The following is an 18,712-nucleotide window of genomic DNA, read 5'->3' as shown; positions in this document are numbered from 1 at the left end:
GAGAAAATAGGAAGAAGGGAAAAAAAGTAACTCAGTGCCTTATGACTTTTAATTTTACAATCTGAGCACGGAGTCTGTAGGAAGGCATACTATGGGACAGAGATATCAATGTATTTGATATAAATCCACCAAACCTGATTTAGTGATCTTTATTGCTGGTGTGGCACTCTCCACATTAGAATCTTCTGAGGCATATCAGCTTAAGTGAAAGGTGGGAACTTGGATTTCTAGTGTTGATCACACTGATGGACTTATGCCAGAGATTGATCTGGCACAGTAACTGTGATGTAGAATAGCAGCAGAAGAGGCAGAAGCATTGTGTTGATTGATCAGCATTGACTTTTCATGATAGAATAGGCCCCTTCCTGGTACCTTTATCTTGCAATATTGTGCTTAGCCTGGGCATGTTTCTACCAAATGATAGCAATGAATCCAAGAACTGGCAAGAGTACCATAAAAATGGAATCAAAGTGTGAAGAAACCCATCTCCATGTGCTTTATATCTCTTCAAGGATGTGTGCTCTTCAGAAGTCTCCTTAAAAACAAGTTGTTGTGTTGTGTGAAGGCTCATATTGCACAATGCGACCTGTTAAAGTTCCATCACAGATGAGCATGGACCTCTGTCAGCAATTTATTGCTAGGAAGCAATGATAGCCCAGGGATGGAGGGGTGGGACTGCAGAAAGGCAAGTGGAGCCAAGCCTGTGTGAGGGCAACGCTTCCTAAAGCCTGAATAGACACAAGGAATCAGTTAGGGAGGATTTGAGGGAATAAGAAGAGGGTTATTTAAGTACAAATCATTTTCCATATAAGAAGTGTTTAAGCGATGTTGCACCAAGTTCACCCAGGCTGTTTCCCAGATTGCTGAACAAGAAGGCAGTGATGTGATTCGGGGGAAGGAAATGCCTGGAGGTCAAAGAGGAGCGATCGGTTTGGAGTTTGTGTTCTGCTTTTATGTTGACTGATTGTAGCAAAACAGAATTCTGGAGTCCTTTTCTTTCTAGCATTAATAGAGCACCAGGGTATAGTGCAGAGCTCTTGGAATCCAGGGTGCGTTGAGGGTCAAGTTTGCTAGGTATTGTGTGGCCCCACAGTAACAGACTATCCCTGTTACAAAAGCTTTGTAGATGTACATAAACAGTATTGTGCTTCTAGCTCCTCTATTCCCTTCAACAGAAATTGAAACCCAGCAGCATCTACAGGAGGTCTGTGATCACTGAAACAAGGTCTTTGGAAGGAGTTGGATGTGTCAAGTTCTCTCCTTGACCCCTGCCTTTCCTGTTTCCTAGGCTCTCTGCACACTGGCCGGAGCTCTCCACCCCCAGGGAGCGTTCCTGAAGAGCAGCAGCAGATTGCTCGCCAGGGATCCTATACCAGCATCAACAGTGAGGGCGAGTTCATCCCTGAGACCATGGATCAGAATGTAAGTGGGGCTGGGGGGTGTGGGTTAAACCAGGACAGCAGCAGACACAAGGGAGGCTGTGCTGTGAATGCCATTCCCATAATTAAAGACCCCGTTTGTGGGGCTCAGGCCAGCTTTTTCCAGGAATGGGTGCCCTCAGGCTTGATATGCTCAATAAACAGCAGGCCCAATTTCCAAGAACCCTAAAAGCTAGCTGCAGTGGTCATGACAATGTGCTCAGGCACTTCAGGTAGCTCCGGAGGAGCATAGATATGGGACATACATGCACAGCAGCTGCCAGGTCCTTGTGGCCACAGCTTTCCTGGATTACAGGGACCACGAAGTAGTGTGCCAAGCAACATATTGCCTGTGATTGCAACAGCCTGTGGATGTGAGCGGCTCTTGCTGCTTCCCTGTGTGCTGTTTCTGCCTGAGCTCCAGTTACAGTCTTGGCTCTGCCTACAGCCTCTGTGGTTTTGTTTCTATGCCTCCCCCATATGTGTTTTTTTTAAATCTCCTAATAAGGAATTTGTATATTCTAATCCCTCAGTAATAAAACAGCAACTAGTTCTTCAGCACAGTGATGAGCAGTATCTCTTCCTCCAGCCAGTTTGGTACCCATGATGGTGGAAACTGCAGTGTGGATGGACCAGAGGGGGAATAGCTTGCTCCTCCCTCTCAATTTACATCTCTCTGCTCAAGCTATAGGTTTGAAGAGCTTAGTATAGTTCCTGTGAAGTCAGCTAAGCTGGCTGCACACACAATTCATTCTTGCAAAGCTCTTGGAAAGGCAAGACCAGGATCCACAGTTTGCAGGAGGGACATGGAGGGACATCTGGAAGGCACTAAGCTCACTTCAGCAGGCTGCTGTGACTGCCCCCAAGGATCTTTCTTTAGGAGAAATGCATTCCCTACACTCAAATAGCACCCACTAGCTCCGCTTTTGTGTGCAGACTGTGCCAGTGTTTCCATGGCAAAGTTGTGTTTTCAACAGTTTATTATACAGCCATTAATAAAATAAGTCACTCCAGTTAAATCTTGGCAGCATCAGAGTGCAGATGTATCTTGTGCTCCTTGCAGCCGAAAGTTGGCTTTCTATTGTTTTTGCATGCCTTCCAAACATGTTTGGTAGGATTGAGGCAAACGGCATGTGCGTGCAGGGGGAGAGTCCCCATGAACCCCCTGGGGAGTAAATCGGCACAGCTCCACGGGCTATTAATGCAGCCTTGTTAGCACTAGCTGAGCTCTCAGCCTGTTCCTGGTGAAGGTTCCCAGGTGCTCTACTTGCCTTTCTCTAGCATCGTGCTGTGGGTGGCCTGCTGCCCTTCTCTGCTGAATTATATTCAGGAAGAAGGGGATTTGGGGATTGTTTCAGGGGGGATTTCTTGGTGGTTCCTCCCTCCTCTTCTCATTGAACAGCCATGCTTTTCCCCATACGGGCCCTGCTCTCAGAGTGCTGCCAGCTTCCAGATGTATCTCGTAGAAAACCACATACAAGCTGGTGCTTGCTGCCTTTTGGGGGATGCCCCTGTGCAAGCCTGTGATGTAACTGTGGCCTTTGCCTTGAGACCAGCTTGGCACATGAACAGGGGCTGAGTGTGGAGATTGCCTGGGTTTCCAATTTTATGCTTTTGAGAAATGAGTGCTTCAGCATTATCTTAACTGCTGGGAGATACCTGGCATGGCTGGCAGAGGTGGAGACTGGGTTCTTGCAGAGATTTTATTCCTCTCTGGCCTAGTGCCTTTTGAAGGGTGAGGCTCTGGGGTTAAAACTGGAAAGTGGAGCAAAAATCACACTTTACAATTGGGATGGGCCTGCCACAACAATGCAAGCTGTTATGGCAACCCGTTGAGGAGGTCTAACACAGGAACAGCACATGGAGAGGGAAGCTGTTGCTGTACAAAGAGAAGGAGGAGCAAATGCATGTCCAGGAGCCAGCAAAGGGTGACTCCATGTGGTGTTTAACCCTCGTTGCTCAGCTTTCCCTGGAGTGAGCTGGGCTTAGGGCTGGCTGTGGAGTAAGAGTTAGCGAGCGTTTGCTGTGAGTCTGCAGCCAGGAGGAAGCACTGTACAGACTGTGGCACAGCATGGGCCTGAGCAAGCTCTGCTGTGTGTGGAAGTGAACATAGCCCCTAGGTTTATCACTCAATACAAAACCTCTATTGTTACTAACCAGCTATAAATAACCCCGTCTATTACAATGTCTCATCCAGGAAGCAACACAAATGCAGCTTTTGACTCACTGAGCTAGTGAGAGCCAAGCCAGTTCCTCCAGCCAAAAGCCCTGATGATGCTTTGCTTATCACCAGGGAGGAAGGCTGGTCTCATGTGCCAGGGCAGCGATCCTGGCTATGGTGCACAATGTCTATTTGGCCTTGGGCACATCATTTGTGTCCTGACATATATATGTTACTATTTTTCCCACAAATACTTTGAGCACTTTGTATCTCATTCACTTCTCAGCATGCTCTGCTCATCAGGGTGTTAATTATCTTTGCCTCAGTTTCCCTACTAGCAAAAAGCGGTTGTAAGGAACAATAATCCAAAGAGAGCATTGTAAATAGATCTTCCCTGGGAAGAAAACTTCTGTTAGATTGAATCTCATCTCTGCTGGGGTTGGTATCAGCTGATGTAGATCAGCCAGCTTCACTGGAGCTTGTTGACCTTGCAGAGGTCTGCTAGTACTCGAATTTGAAGAGCTACGGTGCATGGCTTTATTGTTTCCCATTTTCTTTCACTAATAGATGCTTGAAGCTTTCATCAGCCCCGATGATTCACTGTCTGGGAGCTGCCAATCGCTGGACAGGTCTGTGGACAGGTGAGTCCTGCGTGTCACCATGTTCACAAGCTTAAATGCAGCCTCTGTGTTGCAGCAGGAGTGGAGCAGGGTCAGTGGCATCCCCTGAGGCTCTTTTTGGGATGAGGATGCACTTGAGCAAAACTTGAATGCTGAAAACCAGATCCTAGCATGGGCATATCTCTGTGATGGTGTGATCTGAATTGTAGCAGCTGGACAAAGTAGCTGGGGATCTGCAGACAGCCTGGCTTTGTGTGCCCAGGTTTTCTGCTACAGTCAGATCCCTCTCCTACCCCTGTCTTTCTGCAGTCACCAAGTCAATACTCCGTGTATTAGCTTCTCCATCCCTCCTCCTCCCTAGGCATGCTGTCTGCTCTCCATTGACCAATTGTAGGTTTGGCAGGCCTTGTGCACTGCCAGCAGCCACAGACGTGTCAGTCAAGGTGCTGAGGACACCAGATGAGCAACAACTAAGTTTAGCTTCTCAGCAGGAAGCAACTAGAACACGTTGTACTAGCACAGGCTGCAGTTCAATAGTTGGTGAGGCTGGTTGGTCTGAGCTCACACGTGCAAAGCAACTGTATGGTTGCTGCTGTGCATGGTAGGCTGTGTATAAGACACAGTGTCCTTTTGGGAAGTAATATATATTTTTTTTTCCATCTGCATCAAAGATTCCTCTCTCCCCCCCTTTTGCTATACAGCATCAAGGCTGTGTTCCAGCAGGTCTGCATTGCACTGATTTGATTGTGTATACTGCTTTGGGTTTGCAGGTCTGAGTGTTTTGGATCTGTCTCAGCATCAAGGTCCATTTCCTTTTTGTGGCTTTTAATAATTTCCTGTGAAGTATTTGCTCATTGTTACAGCTGTATTGAAGCTCCCAAATTCTAAGCCCCAGCTTTGCTTTTACACAGACTTTACTAGGAAGAGCAACAGAGGTCGGTGTGGTTGTAACACGTTATTGTAAAGCGAGAGCAGAGTGTTAGGTGTTTTCAAGAGGGTAGTATGGCTTGATTTCACATATAAGTAAGCAGGAAACTGTGTTCAGTCATAGGGTGTAGGAGTTGGAAAATGCATGAGGAGGAGGGCTATATCATTCAAAGGCAGAAAGAGGAATAAGTATGACTATTCCTGCAAAGATATAACTGAGCCTTTGCAGCCAATTGCTTGAGATGGCATTAGCCTTGTCAAGAGAGCAGAGTTAGTCACCGGGCATGGTGACATGTTATTTATTAGCATCAGACATGACAAATCCCTTTTTTCCACAGCAAGCCTGTCGTGATCAGCTTTGACATGAGTACATGTCGGAGCACTTTACAAAGCAGATTTGTGCTGCTCTGCCCATTTTATTAAAAGGGATAGTGGAAAAGCAAGCTACCCAGATTACCCTGTTGTTCCTTAGAGAGGCTGGGGTGAAATCAAGATTGCTGAGATCCTTGCAGTGTTTTCGCATCCTCTCAATGTAGTTTAAAGACCTTGAGCATCAAAGCACCAGTCCTGCACTCTCCTTCCTGAAAGTGTGCCCAGTGGTGGTATGGACCCTTCGCCATGAGGAAGGTGGGGGATGATGCTACAGAGGAGGGGAGACCTGTGTAAATTATGGGTGATTGAAGGACTCCAGTGTGTGCGTCTAAAGCAACTCAGCAATGTTCAAAGAAAGCAGAGTTGTACAGTTGAATACTTGATGTTGAGGGAAGAGAAATCTGCAGCCTTCCTTCTGTACCATCTTATGCATAGGTGTTACAGTTTGTGGCCGCTTCGTTTCAGCCTGGTGACTGGGGTTTTTTTTTCAGCATCCCCTTTGTTTGCCACAGGAACAAGCTGTAATCCAGAAAAAAAAGCAGTCTTTATTCTTGTGCAACTTGAGGATGAGGGCTCAGTTGGGTAGACTGGGCTGATCAGTGATCAGTCCATCTTGTGGTATAGCCTGTCCTTTCTGTGTGTAACCACTTCCTAATTCATTCTTCTGATATAATAAAGTGCCTTTCTGATATAAAAAGCAGCCTTTCTGATATAATAAAGTGTATCCTTTGGGTTTTTATCCCTTTGCAGCCCTCCCTTCACCCAAACCCCTGTTCCTGGAAGGAAGAACCATCTCAAAGACAGTCTTGATTGTATGGGTAAGCACACTTGGAGTCTTGTATTTGCTTAAAAGTATAAAAAGTTGAAAGTATAAAAAGTAGAAAAGAGCCTGGATAAAGGCCATTAAAGAGATGGCATGAAAAGTAATTAAAAAAAAATCAAGCAAACTAGCTCCACAGCTTAGGTTACATATCAAAAATGACCTCTGCAATGATCAAACATTAATGTTCTCTAAAAAGACTCAGAGCATCAAATGCAGGCAGGGTTCCTCTTAAACCATCATTAACCCTTAAACCTTCTCAGCTGTGCAGCAATGGTAGTGGTAGCACTGAAGAGTCTTTGAGCCTGGTTCAGGAATTGGTTTCCAGCAGTAAGTGCAAAATGGATAGCAAGGGCCCTGAGGTAAACAGATGCAAGCAACTTGAAACATCAGAGATCTGCGTTGGAAGAAGTTGCTGAGTGGGGGCCTTGCTCTTGTGTTTGGAGACAGCTGCGAGGTGCTGACAGCTGGAAACAGCCTTGTGGGATCACCTTTTGTCTCTGTTATTAGTACACATGAGTTGCATTTGCAGGGTCCTGGCTTCCTACATAGCAAAACCTGAGTCCCGTACTCTCTAGGGAGTTATACTTTTCCACTTACATTAATAATTGTAATCATGCAAATGCTGTTAGAGAAAAGTGTATTGGTAAGTTGCAAGGTTACTGCTTAATCACTTATAAACATCCAGCTGGTTAAGTCATGGAAACTCTGTAATATTGCAATGACTTTCACTATTAAAAATGAGAAAATGGCAGTCAGCCTGTGGCATGATAACTCGTTCCTGGCCTAAGGCAGGATTTCTAGATTGAACTGTAGAAATGAAGCTGCTGTCAGTCCACTATGCTTTAGGTTTTAATACATCCCCAGTGGTAGGGGAGGTATTTTGCTTTGAGACACCACTCCGTCGTCGCTCACATATGGCTCGCCCAGAACCTCTTGCCCTGTCCTTGTTGCTTTTCTTGCTGACCATATTTCAGCCGTTATGCACTCTTGTTGAGCACTGCTGTAATGGGGAAATCACGTTGAAGTGCAGCAGAGGCCAGGAGCAGTCTCCAAGGAGTGGCTGCTGGCCCCAGGCTAAGACAAACAAACAATCAGAACAGACTGTGTCATTAGAGTTGGATGGAGGAAAAACAGCAGGTGAAAGATAGAGGAGAAATAGCAGATATTTTAAACTCAAGTTATTCAGTGCTACCAGCAATGGCTTCCCGTGCTGGTTTATTTTTTTTAGTTAAAAAAATATGTCCTTATCCTGCATGTCCATCCATGTCTCTCATAATCTTGTATCTAATCTAAACTCTGGTCTTTAATCACTTCTGTCTTTCTAGCATTTAAGCAAAGTAAGTATAAAGGTTTGGAGCTCAGGAGGTATAAATTGGTCTCTGGCTTTCAGACGTCAGGAGCTGCATCTGATAAGAAAGAGGGGAGAGATTATTCAGCATTAACCAAGTGCTGTATTTTTGCATTTCCCTGGAAATAGCTGATATCAAAGCAAATGTTTTAGAGTAAATGGATCTGGACCTGACTCTGCCTGGGAATTCTGTCTCCACACTAATTTCTGCATTTTCCATATGCAAAGAAGATGTCTTGTAAACCAGGCTTGGTCTATGTTAATTCCCTGCCTTGTATTTGAGCAGTGTGGGCCAGGGTCCATAAAGTGAGCAGTTAAACCTCTTTGCTGTAAGGGGACCAAGGCCACTGTGTCTAACCCTTATTTTTCACTAAGGAGTGTGACTGTGGACAGATTTCAGAGGGAGCCTTGGGGAATGTGTGGTCATGTGAATGAACAGCTTGTCACCCCATTCTTCTTGTAAGAAATTATCTGGCCATTTGATTCTGACCTGAACTCAGAAACATGTATCTTCTTCTCTCCTGTCAGATTTCGATATCCCGTTCTGTGAGAGGTTTGGCAAAGGTGGGACCTTCCCAAGGCAATACCACCTCTCCCAAAGTCGCAAGGACTACAGTGATGGTAAGATAATGATGCAGAGCTGGGGAGGGAGGTGCTCAGTCCAGGATCTCGATGCTGGTGACAATGCCTAGGACTGGAGAGACTTGGGAAGGAGCTGTTTCTAATAGAGGGAGAACCACCAAGTAATCTGGGACTCGCTTGTGCATTCTGCAGAGCGTCTTCTGTGTGACCTTGCAGGTCTGCTTTTGGGAAGTGCTGAGCATCTAAAGCATGTTCAAAAGTCATTGTTCAGCTCCTCCTTAGCCACATGGATGATTGGCATTTCTCATCCCTGGCAATATCAACCTTTCTGTTCCCCTGAATTGCTGGCTTTCAAGGATGCTGGCTTGTGAGCTTTACTGCAGATTTCTCACAGAGCTGCAGGAAATCCCTTAGCAATTTCAGGGTAGCAATATCTGTTCACCTCTCTGTTTTAAGCTGGTGAGCTCTGAGCTTTGGAAATTACTCCATCACCTTGCTGCTCCTCCATTCACTGTATGAGACTGAAAGTAGTGGGAGGCAAAAATGAGTAAGAACCAAATTCCCTTTGGAAAAAAAAAAACCAAAACCAACCTGAAGACATGCAGGCAGCATATTGAGCCTTCTAGAATGAACTCCATCTCTCACTGACACCAACCTTGTGAAAGCAGTGATCATGAGATCTGGCACTCTTGTGTGATCATTTCTGTTGTGGACTTAGGGGATGGCAGGGATAATTTGCAGTGTAAATCCCTGCCTGCTCAGAGTTGAATTGTGATTAACAACCAACAAAAACCCTTAATGTAATTAAACTGTTTCAACCCCCTCTGGAAACATCTGCATTAGATGTAAAGCCTGCTGTTAACAACTCTTAAATCAAATTTAAAATGTTCACATGGCTTTGCTTCGGTTTCATCAAGCTTGTTTTGTTTAATCTGAAGAGGTGCATCGCTGGATCTGGGCAGTGATGTGAGAAGGTGGTTATAGGTAAATCCAAACTGGTGTGTGCATTCTCGCCATAACTCTCCCCCTTTCCTCCTACAGGCCGGAGGACTTTTCCCAGGAGTTACTTCCCACAGGAGAACCTGTTTCAGCTTGGCCCTTCTAACCGAACCAAGAGCTTTAATGGGGACAGCAAGCTCAGCACCTTGCAGTATGACGAGTACAGGCCCAAATGGAGGAGCAATTGTGAAAAAGGTCTGCAAGTCTTCAGCACCTCCCCTACGAAAGCTAGGAACTGTAAGTGAATCAAAGCCATGGGTATCTCAATACACATGGGTCTCATACAAAATCAAGTTAGTGTCACCTGCTGAGTTACTGGGCATCAGCACATATGGGGCACGAGCTGGGCATCAGCTAACCACGTGTGTGTGAATGCACTCTGATTCCACTCCTAGTACAAGGCACAGTGTGCTAGCTTGTGTCTCAATGAGGAAAGTTTAATACAATGCACTGTATCTCAACTTGGCCTTGAGCTGAGAGCATGTGTGGGGTCAGCTGGTGTTTATCCCTTGCTGAGTTGCAGAAAATTGCTTGTGTGTTGGACTGTAAGTGTGCTCATGCAGCAGAAACTTCCAGGAGACGTAGATGCATTTGCTCTCACATCCCAGAGGCTCCATTCCTTGACTTACATTACTGTCGCCCCAGCACCCAAAGATTGTATGGCAGGCTGCTCTGGAATTGCAAGGCTGCCCATGCCATAGGAATTGTTGCATTCTGGACATGTTCAGTGGTGGATAACCTAGGAATGACCAGTGAGATGAAACTCTTTACTGGTCCCTGCCTGTGTTGCTGCTCAGCCATGCTGTACTCTGCTAACTGTTCCAATAGCAGAGGACAGAAAGTCCAACATTGGCCAAGACAGCAGTTTTTGAAGGAAAGACTGAAAGAAATGTGCCTTTTCTGGGACTTGTTTCTGCTTTACACTAATGCAGACTGAGAGACATCCCCCTCACACACACCAGTAACACTAATGAAGTTAAAACTAGTTTGTCATGGTGTCCCTGGGAGAGAAGGGGCACACTGCCTCATTGCAAGCCTGATCTGCTCTGTATAGGTTCAGATGGACCCTGATAATGAAGTCTCCTTTATGTGCTCTTCTCTCAACTCTCTCGTCTCTCATATAGCCCTGCAGGCACCTGTGAACTGGAGGCTGGGAAAGCTGCTTGGAAGAGGGGCTTTTGGGGAAGTTTATCTCTGCTACGATGCTGACACTGGCCGGGAGCTGTCAGTGAAGCAGGTGCCTTTTGACCCTGACAGTCAAGAGACAAGTAAAGTGAGTACAAGGGCAGGTCTGTGTTCTACAGCATGTTGGGGAATGATGGGCTGGAGGCTGAAGGAAGAGATGTCAAAGAGGTCCATGTTCCTGATGGAAGGCAGAGTGAGGAGACAGTGTGTGGTGTTTGCCCTTTCCAGAGTGGTCCCCAATGGTTTGTGGCACAGTCAGCATGCCCTGGTGACTTCTTTACGCCCTACTTTCTTTCACCAGGTTTCTCCTGCTCTGTCTCAGGTATCTCTCACAGGTCTGTCTGCTCTTTCCTTAGTTTTGGCTGCCTCGCTTCCTTTGCCACCTTCTCTGTGTGGGTACTGTATTGGCTTTGCTAGTATCAGCATTCACACCTTTCCAGAAAAACTCCTTGAGCACAAGTAATAATAAGTAAAACTATCTCAAAGCCAAGCCCTTGTGTATCCTATCTTTTTTCCTTTTCCTTAGGGCAGTTCTTATTTGAGCCTTATGTGGCTGGTGTCCTTGTGGGCAGCTTCACTGGTGTTATGAACAGAGTGCTCAGCACTAAGCAGTATTTGGATAATATTCCCAAAGTAACCATTCCGTTTCATCACGAAGCACGTCTGTTTTGTTGCAGGAAGTTAATGCCTTAGAATGTGAGATTCAGCTGTTGAAGACTCTCCGCCACGACAGGATAGTGCAGTACTATGGGTGCTTGCGGGATCCTGAGGAGAAGAAACTCTCTATATTTGTTGAATACATGCCAGGGGTAAGTGCAGTTCCTGCTGAAGGTTGTCCTAAGTGACAGAGAACAGGTTTAGACTGCCCTGGAACTTGGTGAACTTTGGATCTGGAGTTCATCTGAGCTGCTTTATATCTGATGAGCCAAACCAAAGCAGTGGATGCACCCCTGAGGCTTGGGAAAGCTTAGGTTGTGAGCTGCATGTCATGGGTGAAGCCCTTCAATATACACCGGTTGAAATCAAAAGCTTTGAAGGTAGGTTTTAGGTTTGAATCCTGGAGCAGGGTGTGTTTACAGTCTGGAATCTGAACTTGGTGAATATGGAACATGATCTAGATCTGGCTCCAAACACTGTGGCCTGAGCCCATCCTTAAATATTTATTGCAAATCTCTGTAGGAAAAGCTAATAGTACAACTGTCCACCCACAGCTGTCACCAATTATTTATGGATCTTGGCATGTGTATATTAAAAGCAGTGTTGCTCACTTGTAAGTCTTCTCCTGTTCAGGACAGAACTTTGTTGGTAGCATTATCCTCTCGTGCACAAGTGGCTTTAATTTGTAAATTCGCTGATACAGGATGAAACAGCCCTAGGGAAAAAGAACATCAGAAAGCTCTGAGATAGTCTAAGCTGGGGCTGGAGAATGTACACAGATTAGTGGAACATCTCTATCTCTGTTTGCAAGTAAGTGAATTACATCCAGACAAAGTCATCGGCTGGTATAAGCCCACAGGATGCTATTTACATTGCTGGAGGTTCTGTTCTGCTAAGTCCCTCCTGTCCAGCTGGATTCATTCCCCAGAGTGTGGGAGAATAAACCCTTGTTTATACAGAGATTTTCAAGGTCAGAAGGGACTATGAAGTCATCTGGTTGCAAATCATTTTGGTCATTAAATAAACGTGCTAGAACCTCTCCTAACGCATCTTGCGTGTGAGTAATCAGGTGGACTTTCATGTGCCTGAGTCTCTTCCGAAGCCTTCCTCCTTCTCTCCCTGTGGACAGGTGAAAGCAGCACTTTCAGGCTTTACTACAAGGCATGGACCTAGAGGAGTAAAGCCTGGGAGCTTTGGCAGTCCCCGTGCCGCTTTTTCTGCAGCGTGTCAATGTTTGTTAGCAGCCAGGAAACCAACACTTGGTGCTGGGGCAGTGTCCAGCAGGGCTGGAAGTAGAATGTTTGTTTTTTTAAATGATAAACCAGAGCTCTGACCAAATACAGATTGACTTTCATGCTGGAACAACAGCTTATTTCACAAAAGCACTCTGGGCTTTGGTCTCCAAGGCTAGTGGAAGTGAAATAGTTCCCAAACATTGCAGGACAGCAGCTCTGCAATGCGGGGTTTGGCCATCTTCTGATTTAACACAACCAGCTTGGAAGAAATCTTCACAGGGCCGAGCCTGGGTGCACTATTAGCTTGGCATTCTTATGCCTGTCCCTGTTAAATAGCTGACTTCTGCCCTGTCCAGAAGCTACTTTTGAATTTATGTTTGGAAAATAATGATTTGTTTAACCACAGGCCTTGAAGACCCCATTTCCCTTTCTTGTTTGATGTTCCCCATCAGGGTGAGGGATGGTAGGATAAGAATGGTTGTTTGGTTGTGGGTGCAGGAATATACCTTGCATACAAGTTGTATGAGGGATAATTTCAAAGCATCTTGTGTTACTCAGCTGCATTGCAAAAGGGAAGGCAGAGGCCCACCCACAGGATCACTACCAGCCTCAAAAGAAGGCCAAAACAGTAGCTGGGCAAAGCAACAGCAGAGGAGAGTGGATATGGAAAAGCTGATGCAGTTTGAGTGACTGCCTTGGAGCAGAGCAGCCCACTGTTCCCTGAACAGAGGGACTATGGCAGTCTTGGATCAACCCCAAAGCTGCAGGACAGACAGAAACGGGATGAGTTTTCCCTCCTGCTTTCCAGCTAACCTGAATACTGGAGTTAGAGCTGTGTGTGTTCCCTCTGATTAAATCCCAAATCTACTTCTGGTTCATCACTGTTAAAACCCATCTGGCATAGTGAAGGACATCCATTCCCAAGTGGACAGAAAATAGAACTTAAACTGAATTGATGAACCTTTTGCAGATGGCAGATGTCTGCACCCCTGCTTCTTTTCCTCTTTGATCAACAGAATCAGACTTCAGTAGAAGCCTGCATGCTTGGATCAGAAATTCAAGTCTTTGCAAATTGCTTACCCTGGGTCTTACTGCTGAAGGAGTCCCCTGTGGGGCTGATTATGTCTGCTTCATGGCAGTGGGTACTCCTTGCTGTAAGAAACTGGGGGGAAGCTTCACAGAAGACTGACTAGTGGAGTTGATCCTCTCACTTGAGTGGTAACTCCTCATCAGTTCAGTTCTTCCCCGTGAGCTGTTGGTGAAATCCAGCCACTAGAGGGGGAAAAAGATCTGTAGTGTTGGCAGAAGGCAGCACTGATAGGCACCAAACAGCGGGCCTTTTTCTCCAGTGGCCTCGGGTACATTGAGGACAATGTTCCGTTCAGCACTTTGTGGATTTTTATCCTGCTGTTTCCACAGCAGAGCAGGGTTTTTTTGAGTTGGAAGATACAGTTGTTGAAAATGTGCAGTGGTTCTGCTGGTCCTTACAGTTGGTGTGTGTTGTTTCTATGTAACAGGGCTCAATAAAGGACCAGCTAAAAGCTTACGGTGCTCTGACTGAGAATGTCACACGGAAGTACACCAGGCAGATCCTGCAGGGCGTTTTCTACTTACACAGCAATATGATTGTCCACAGGGACATTAAAGGTGAGTAGATAACAGAGTATTTGTTCAACCCAACCTCCTCCTGTCCCAGTATAAATTCTTATGCAGAATGTAGTGACGGGATCTGGTAAAGTGTTATTGCTTCTGACCTTCAGCAGCTTGAACATAGGGAAGATGATCTGTCATCTCCCATTCACTGCTCCCTTTTGGAAACCTGGTGAGTGAGGAGATGCTGGTGAGAGTCAACCCTCTCAGAGAGCAGCTGCCTTAGGAGAGAGGGATTTTATATTATGCCAGGTCCAGCCCCACCAAGGCCCTTTGGGGTCCTTCATGATGAGCTCTTTGCCAGTGCCCTTGTTGTTCTCCTTGCTGTAGCCACTTCAGTTCAGGTCGCTGCTTCATCTCTTGGCGTTTTTGTTTTTGCTTTTCACCTCAGGTGCCAATATTTTGAGGGATTCTGCTGGAAATGTGAAACTTGGAGATTTTGGGGCCAGCAAACGTATTCAAACCATCTGCATGTCTGGGACTGGGATTAAATCTGTCATGGGAACACCATACTGGATGAGTCCAGAGGTTATCAGTGGAGAGGGCTATGGAAGGAAAGCTGATGTATGGTAAGGAATACAATAGAAACCCCACCACTGCCATTTAAATCTAACAATCCCTTTGGGAAGTTGTAATGGGAGCAACAAGCATAGCTAGTGATTGGAAGATGGAGCAGTGTGAAGGATGGAAATAGGAATGTTAGGATCAACTATGCAGTTATCCAGAGGGTACATGTTGCAGCTGAAGGTCCCAAAACAGGAGCACTTACAGTCACAGCTTGCTTTTGGAAGTTCCTATTATATGTGGGGGTCATGTGCAGCTTGACCCCATAGCAGCTCTTTAATTCTGGAAAGCAGGTTGATAACAAAGTTTGCTGAAAGAGCTGTTGAGTTTTGGTGGCCCTGATTTTAGGTTAGCTAAAACCTAGGCTCAGGGGAATCTTGTGCAGCCTCTCAAAATCTGCTGCTGGGTGTTTTCATGTGGCTCAGGCACAAAGAAAACCAAATTCACTGGCTGCTTGTGAATGTTTGGATGTGTAGAGGATGTCAGCTGGAGCCTGAAAGAGTTGCAATAACACTACTAATCCTCCCAGTTAATGAGGAGAAAGCCCTGTCTTTGCAATGCACTTTCCATTGCATGCCCAAGCAAGTAGTGTCAACAAAAACTAGTCAGGCAGCCATGTACCCTGTACCACCTCTCTAGCTGATAGAAGGAAAATGTGGTTCAGTTTCTTAAGAGCAACCATGAATGGAGGTGGCAGAGAGTGTCCCTGCTGTGACGACACCTCCTTAGCAACCACAGGGAAACCTCTTGGGCATTTGCTGCTCATCTGTGCTCCTTTTCAGGTGCACTTTGGAGATGAAGTTGGATGTAGGCAAACATTTAACTCTGACTATTCATACATTCATTCATACACACTATTGCTGAAACAATGGTGTCTAGGCTCATGCCTAGTTTTCCCTTCAGGGTATGTTCCAATAATGTCTCTCACATGCTCTTGTCAAACTTAATATCTGCCAGTTAACATAGGCAGAAATACCACCAGCTTTAGAACAAGGCTTGCAAGTTTACTTCTGCTAGTGGGAGGGAGAGCCCAGTGCCAAGGACATGCATGAACAGTGAGTTTCAGGGGCCCATGTGTTCCAGAGATGTTCACTCATCACTCATGTGGCTTTGCTCCCCGCAGTCCATCCAGTCAGGTGCAGCCTTAGAGCTGATTGAGATACACAACCACCACCCCATTGCGCTACCTTCCATCTCATCCCTGTGTCTTGGCGTTGTTGCAGGAGCGTGGCCTGCACCGTGGTGGAGATGTTAACAGAGAAGCCACCGTGGGCAGAGTTTGAGGCCATGGCGGCTATTTTTAAGATTGCCACCCAGCCGACCAAACCCCAGCTCCCCGACAGCGTCTCCAACTCCTGCCGCAACTTCCTCGAGCAGATCTTCGTGGAGGAGAAGCGGAGGCCGACAGCCGAGGACCTGCTGAGACACCCCTTTGTCAACTGTGGGCTCTGAGCCCCCAGCAGTGGGGATGGGGAAACGCTGGTGGGAACTGGGTGGACGCCAGACTCTCTGTTCTCTACGGTTCAGACCTCCACCCTGGGCTGTCCTGACGGTGGCCCCCATAGGTCCCTTCTTGCTTGTTGCTGCCTCAGCACCCACTGTGTTGTTGGATTTCCAAGCTGCTCTCAGGTTTATTGGCACCAGGAATTCAGAGTGAGGGTTTCCCAGACTGTGCAAGTGCTGGCCTCAGACCAAGTAACCTTCTTGCTGCCAGCGATAAGGGGGTCATCCCCCCTCACCATGTTACTTATCTCTTGGGGAAAGTGCAGCAAATGGGATCCGTCCTCTGCCACAGCACAACAGCGATGCTGGCAGCATCCCCGGGACAGCAGACGAATAAGATGCTCAGTGGCAATCACCACCTTTTGCAGGAGAACAGACAGGGGCTTCAGCCAAGCCGAAGGAGATGATCCTCAGACCACAGAGTCGGGGGGACCTGCGTGTCCCTGTTCACAAGGGGACCGAACCCTCCTGGAGGTTGTGGGACCAGCCCACATCTCTAGGCAGGGCGGCATTTAATACTGTTCTGTGCCTTAAGCGGTTACAATCAAGGAGTGAGGCTGGACTCGGCGCAAAGCACAGGGTCGGGTGCAATGATGCAGCAGCCGTGTTGACTTTGCCTTTGTGTATGTGTGTGCATGCATGTGTGTGTGAGTCTGGGAAGAAGGGGTCCTCTCGGGGTGCAGGAGGTCTCTGTGGGGTACACCCATGGACGGATGCCCAGGACCTCTGCCACAGGCTGCGTGGAGGGATGTTTAAATGCTGCCAATGCCTGCAGCTGAGCATCAGACAGTTCTTGTTAGGAACCACCAGGCATCAGGTGGGAGCTGGAGGATGTCTTGGTGAGGATGCTTTCTGCTCACAGCCCTAGCCCTGCTAGCCTGTACCTATGCTGCTACACTGAGGCTGGAGGGCTGCCAATACATTGTGAAAGCAGAGCTGCAGGAGGAGCCAAGTGGGTCTCCAAATAACCTAAGCAGAGAGAAGCAGAGCCTGTTGATCTGGACTGCCCAGGGCTGGGTGCCTTCTCCAGGCCTTGTAGGACCAGCCCTGGGAGCAGGGAAGGGAGATACCGTCTCCGTGGTGGTGCCCAAGGCAGTAGCTGCAGGGCCATGAAGCTGCAGACCAGGAGAAGAGAGTTATGTGAGTTGAGGGCAGCTGGAAACAGATTTCCTGCAGTATATTTGAAGTTGTAGGAGAAAATAGGCCAGTTGTGAGCTGCAGCCCTGATGAGCAGTCCCCTGCTGGAAAACTGGGCAGGGAGCACGCACACAGTCCTTGGAAGCTAATAAATTCATCAGATCCTGGTTATTTTGGACAAATTAATTGCACCGTCCCTTTTCCTGCTGCAATAGCTGTGTTCCACCTGGCCCAGCAAAGGGTTAAATATGCAGTTACTGGGAGGTTGCTGTCTTCATGCCAGTGGGTGAAAACGTATTGTTTCTAATTGAAAATGAAAAGTGTTGCTTGGACTGAAGAGGAAGTTGGGAGATCGGTGTGATTTGATATGTCCTTGGATTCTTCCGCGTGGAAGAAGAGATCAAGACGTTGCACAGCGGGTGTAGCAGTAGGAGCCTTTCCTTGTCCGCAGCTCGGAAAAGAAGCAAACATTAGAGCTATTCCAGTTTAAAAATAAAACACTGGTATGGTCAGGGAAAATGAAGGGAAATAGCTCAAAGGATTCCCTAGAACTTTCCCTGCAAACCTACAGAGGCCAGTTCTTGCCCAAGCTGGGCTCTGGTGAAGCCAGTCTGACACAGCGGTAATGGGCAGCTCTCCTTGGGAAGGGGGGGTTTAAAGTCACCTCCTTCCTCTGGGTGGGAGTGAAGTATTTTATTCTGTGAATAGGACCAAATCCATCATCAGTTTGTTTGGTAACGTGGGATGGACGGACAAAAAGAAAACCATCAGTGTTGGCTGGGGAGGGTTTTGTCCGAAGAGGGTAATGAGATGTGTTTTCACCAAAGCTATAAAAAAAAACCCAAAAAACCAAAAAGTTTTTAAGTTGCTGTCTCCTCTTTCATTGAATCTCTTTGGGTTTGATTTTCTCAGCCTTCGGTGGCAGGTGGGTGCTTTCCTTCTTTCTAAAACTTGGAGAGCAAAAGGAAGCTCCTGGCTGCCCTGAGCTGGGGCTGCCCCAAAACCCCCTCAAAGCACCGGAATCCTCCCGTGGATGAATGTGGCTCGTGTGTGTGTGCACATATGTGTGTGTGTGTGTGTGCGCGACTCACTCCTCAGGTGCCTGTGCCTTTGTATTTGTTAGAACCCGTGCAGTGTTCTGATGTACGGAATGAAACAGGAAAAGAATGTAATATTCTGCCATGTAAAGTTGGGGTTTTTTTTGGTGGTTGTTTTGTTTTTCCTTGATTTTATCCCGGTTTGCCTGTAGCTCAATGAGTTTCCCTGTGCACTGCACTGTCATGGGCCGCTGGGAAATGATTTTCCCTGGGGGGTGGAGGCTGGAGTGGCCCTTGGGTGTACCCTGGTGCTGGAATGGGCTCAGGCCACCAGTGGGCAGGGGACAGGACTTGAGGGGTGCAGGCAGGGAGATGGGGCTGGTGGTTCCTGGGGCTTACCCAGAACCATCTATCAGTGCAGGGCTCTGCGTGCCCTTTGGTCCTGGCATCCACTGGGTGCAGATGCCCCAAGCACACAGTTACATGGTTTAGAT

The 18,712-nt window shown here is 47.0% G+C and overlaps 1 protein-coding gene across 4 annotated transcripts in view; it reads left to right on the top strand.

Annotated features, from left to right (window-relative positions):
* LOC101877908 (mitogen-activated protein kinase kinase kinase 3-like) overlaps positions 1-17,350 on the top strand; it is a 77,157-nt gene extending 59,807 nt beyond the window's left edge. For all 4 annotated transcript variants that reach the window (XM_031049837.2, XM_031049838.2, XM_031049836.2 and 1 more), the window contains 10 exons: positions 1,289-1,422; positions 4,147-4,220; positions 6,249-6,316; positions 8,198-8,290; positions 9,293-9,487; positions 10,375-10,523; positions 11,113-11,244; positions 13,845-13,974; positions 14,369-14,546; positions 15,765-17,350. In XM_031049837.2, the coding sequence (XP_030905697.1) occupies positions 1,289-1,422; positions 4,147-4,220; positions 6,249-6,316; positions 8,198-8,290; positions 9,293-9,487; positions 10,375-10,523; positions 11,113-11,244; positions 13,845-13,974; positions 14,369-14,546; positions 15,765-15,993 (1,382 nt within the window). In that variant the 3' untranslated portion in view covers positions 15,994-17,350. The remainder of the gene's footprint in view (positions 1-1,288; positions 1,423-4,146; positions 4,221-6,248; positions 6,317-8,197; positions 8,291-9,292; positions 9,488-10,374; positions 10,524-11,112; positions 11,245-13,844; positions 13,975-14,368; positions 14,547-15,764) is intronic.
* Positions 17,351-18,712: the final 1,362 nt, after the last annotated feature.

This window comes from Melopsittacus undulatus, chromosome 1 (genome assembly GCF_012275295.1).
Source record: "Melopsittacus undulatus isolate bMelUnd1 chromosome 1, bMelUnd1.mat.Z, whole genome shotgun sequence".
Taxonomy (NCBI): Eukaryota; Metazoa; Chordata; class Aves; order Psittaciformes; family Psittaculidae; genus Melopsittacus; species Melopsittacus undulatus.
Note: the sequence above shows the minus strand (reverse complement) of the source record. Positions and strands in the feature narration are given on the sequence as shown.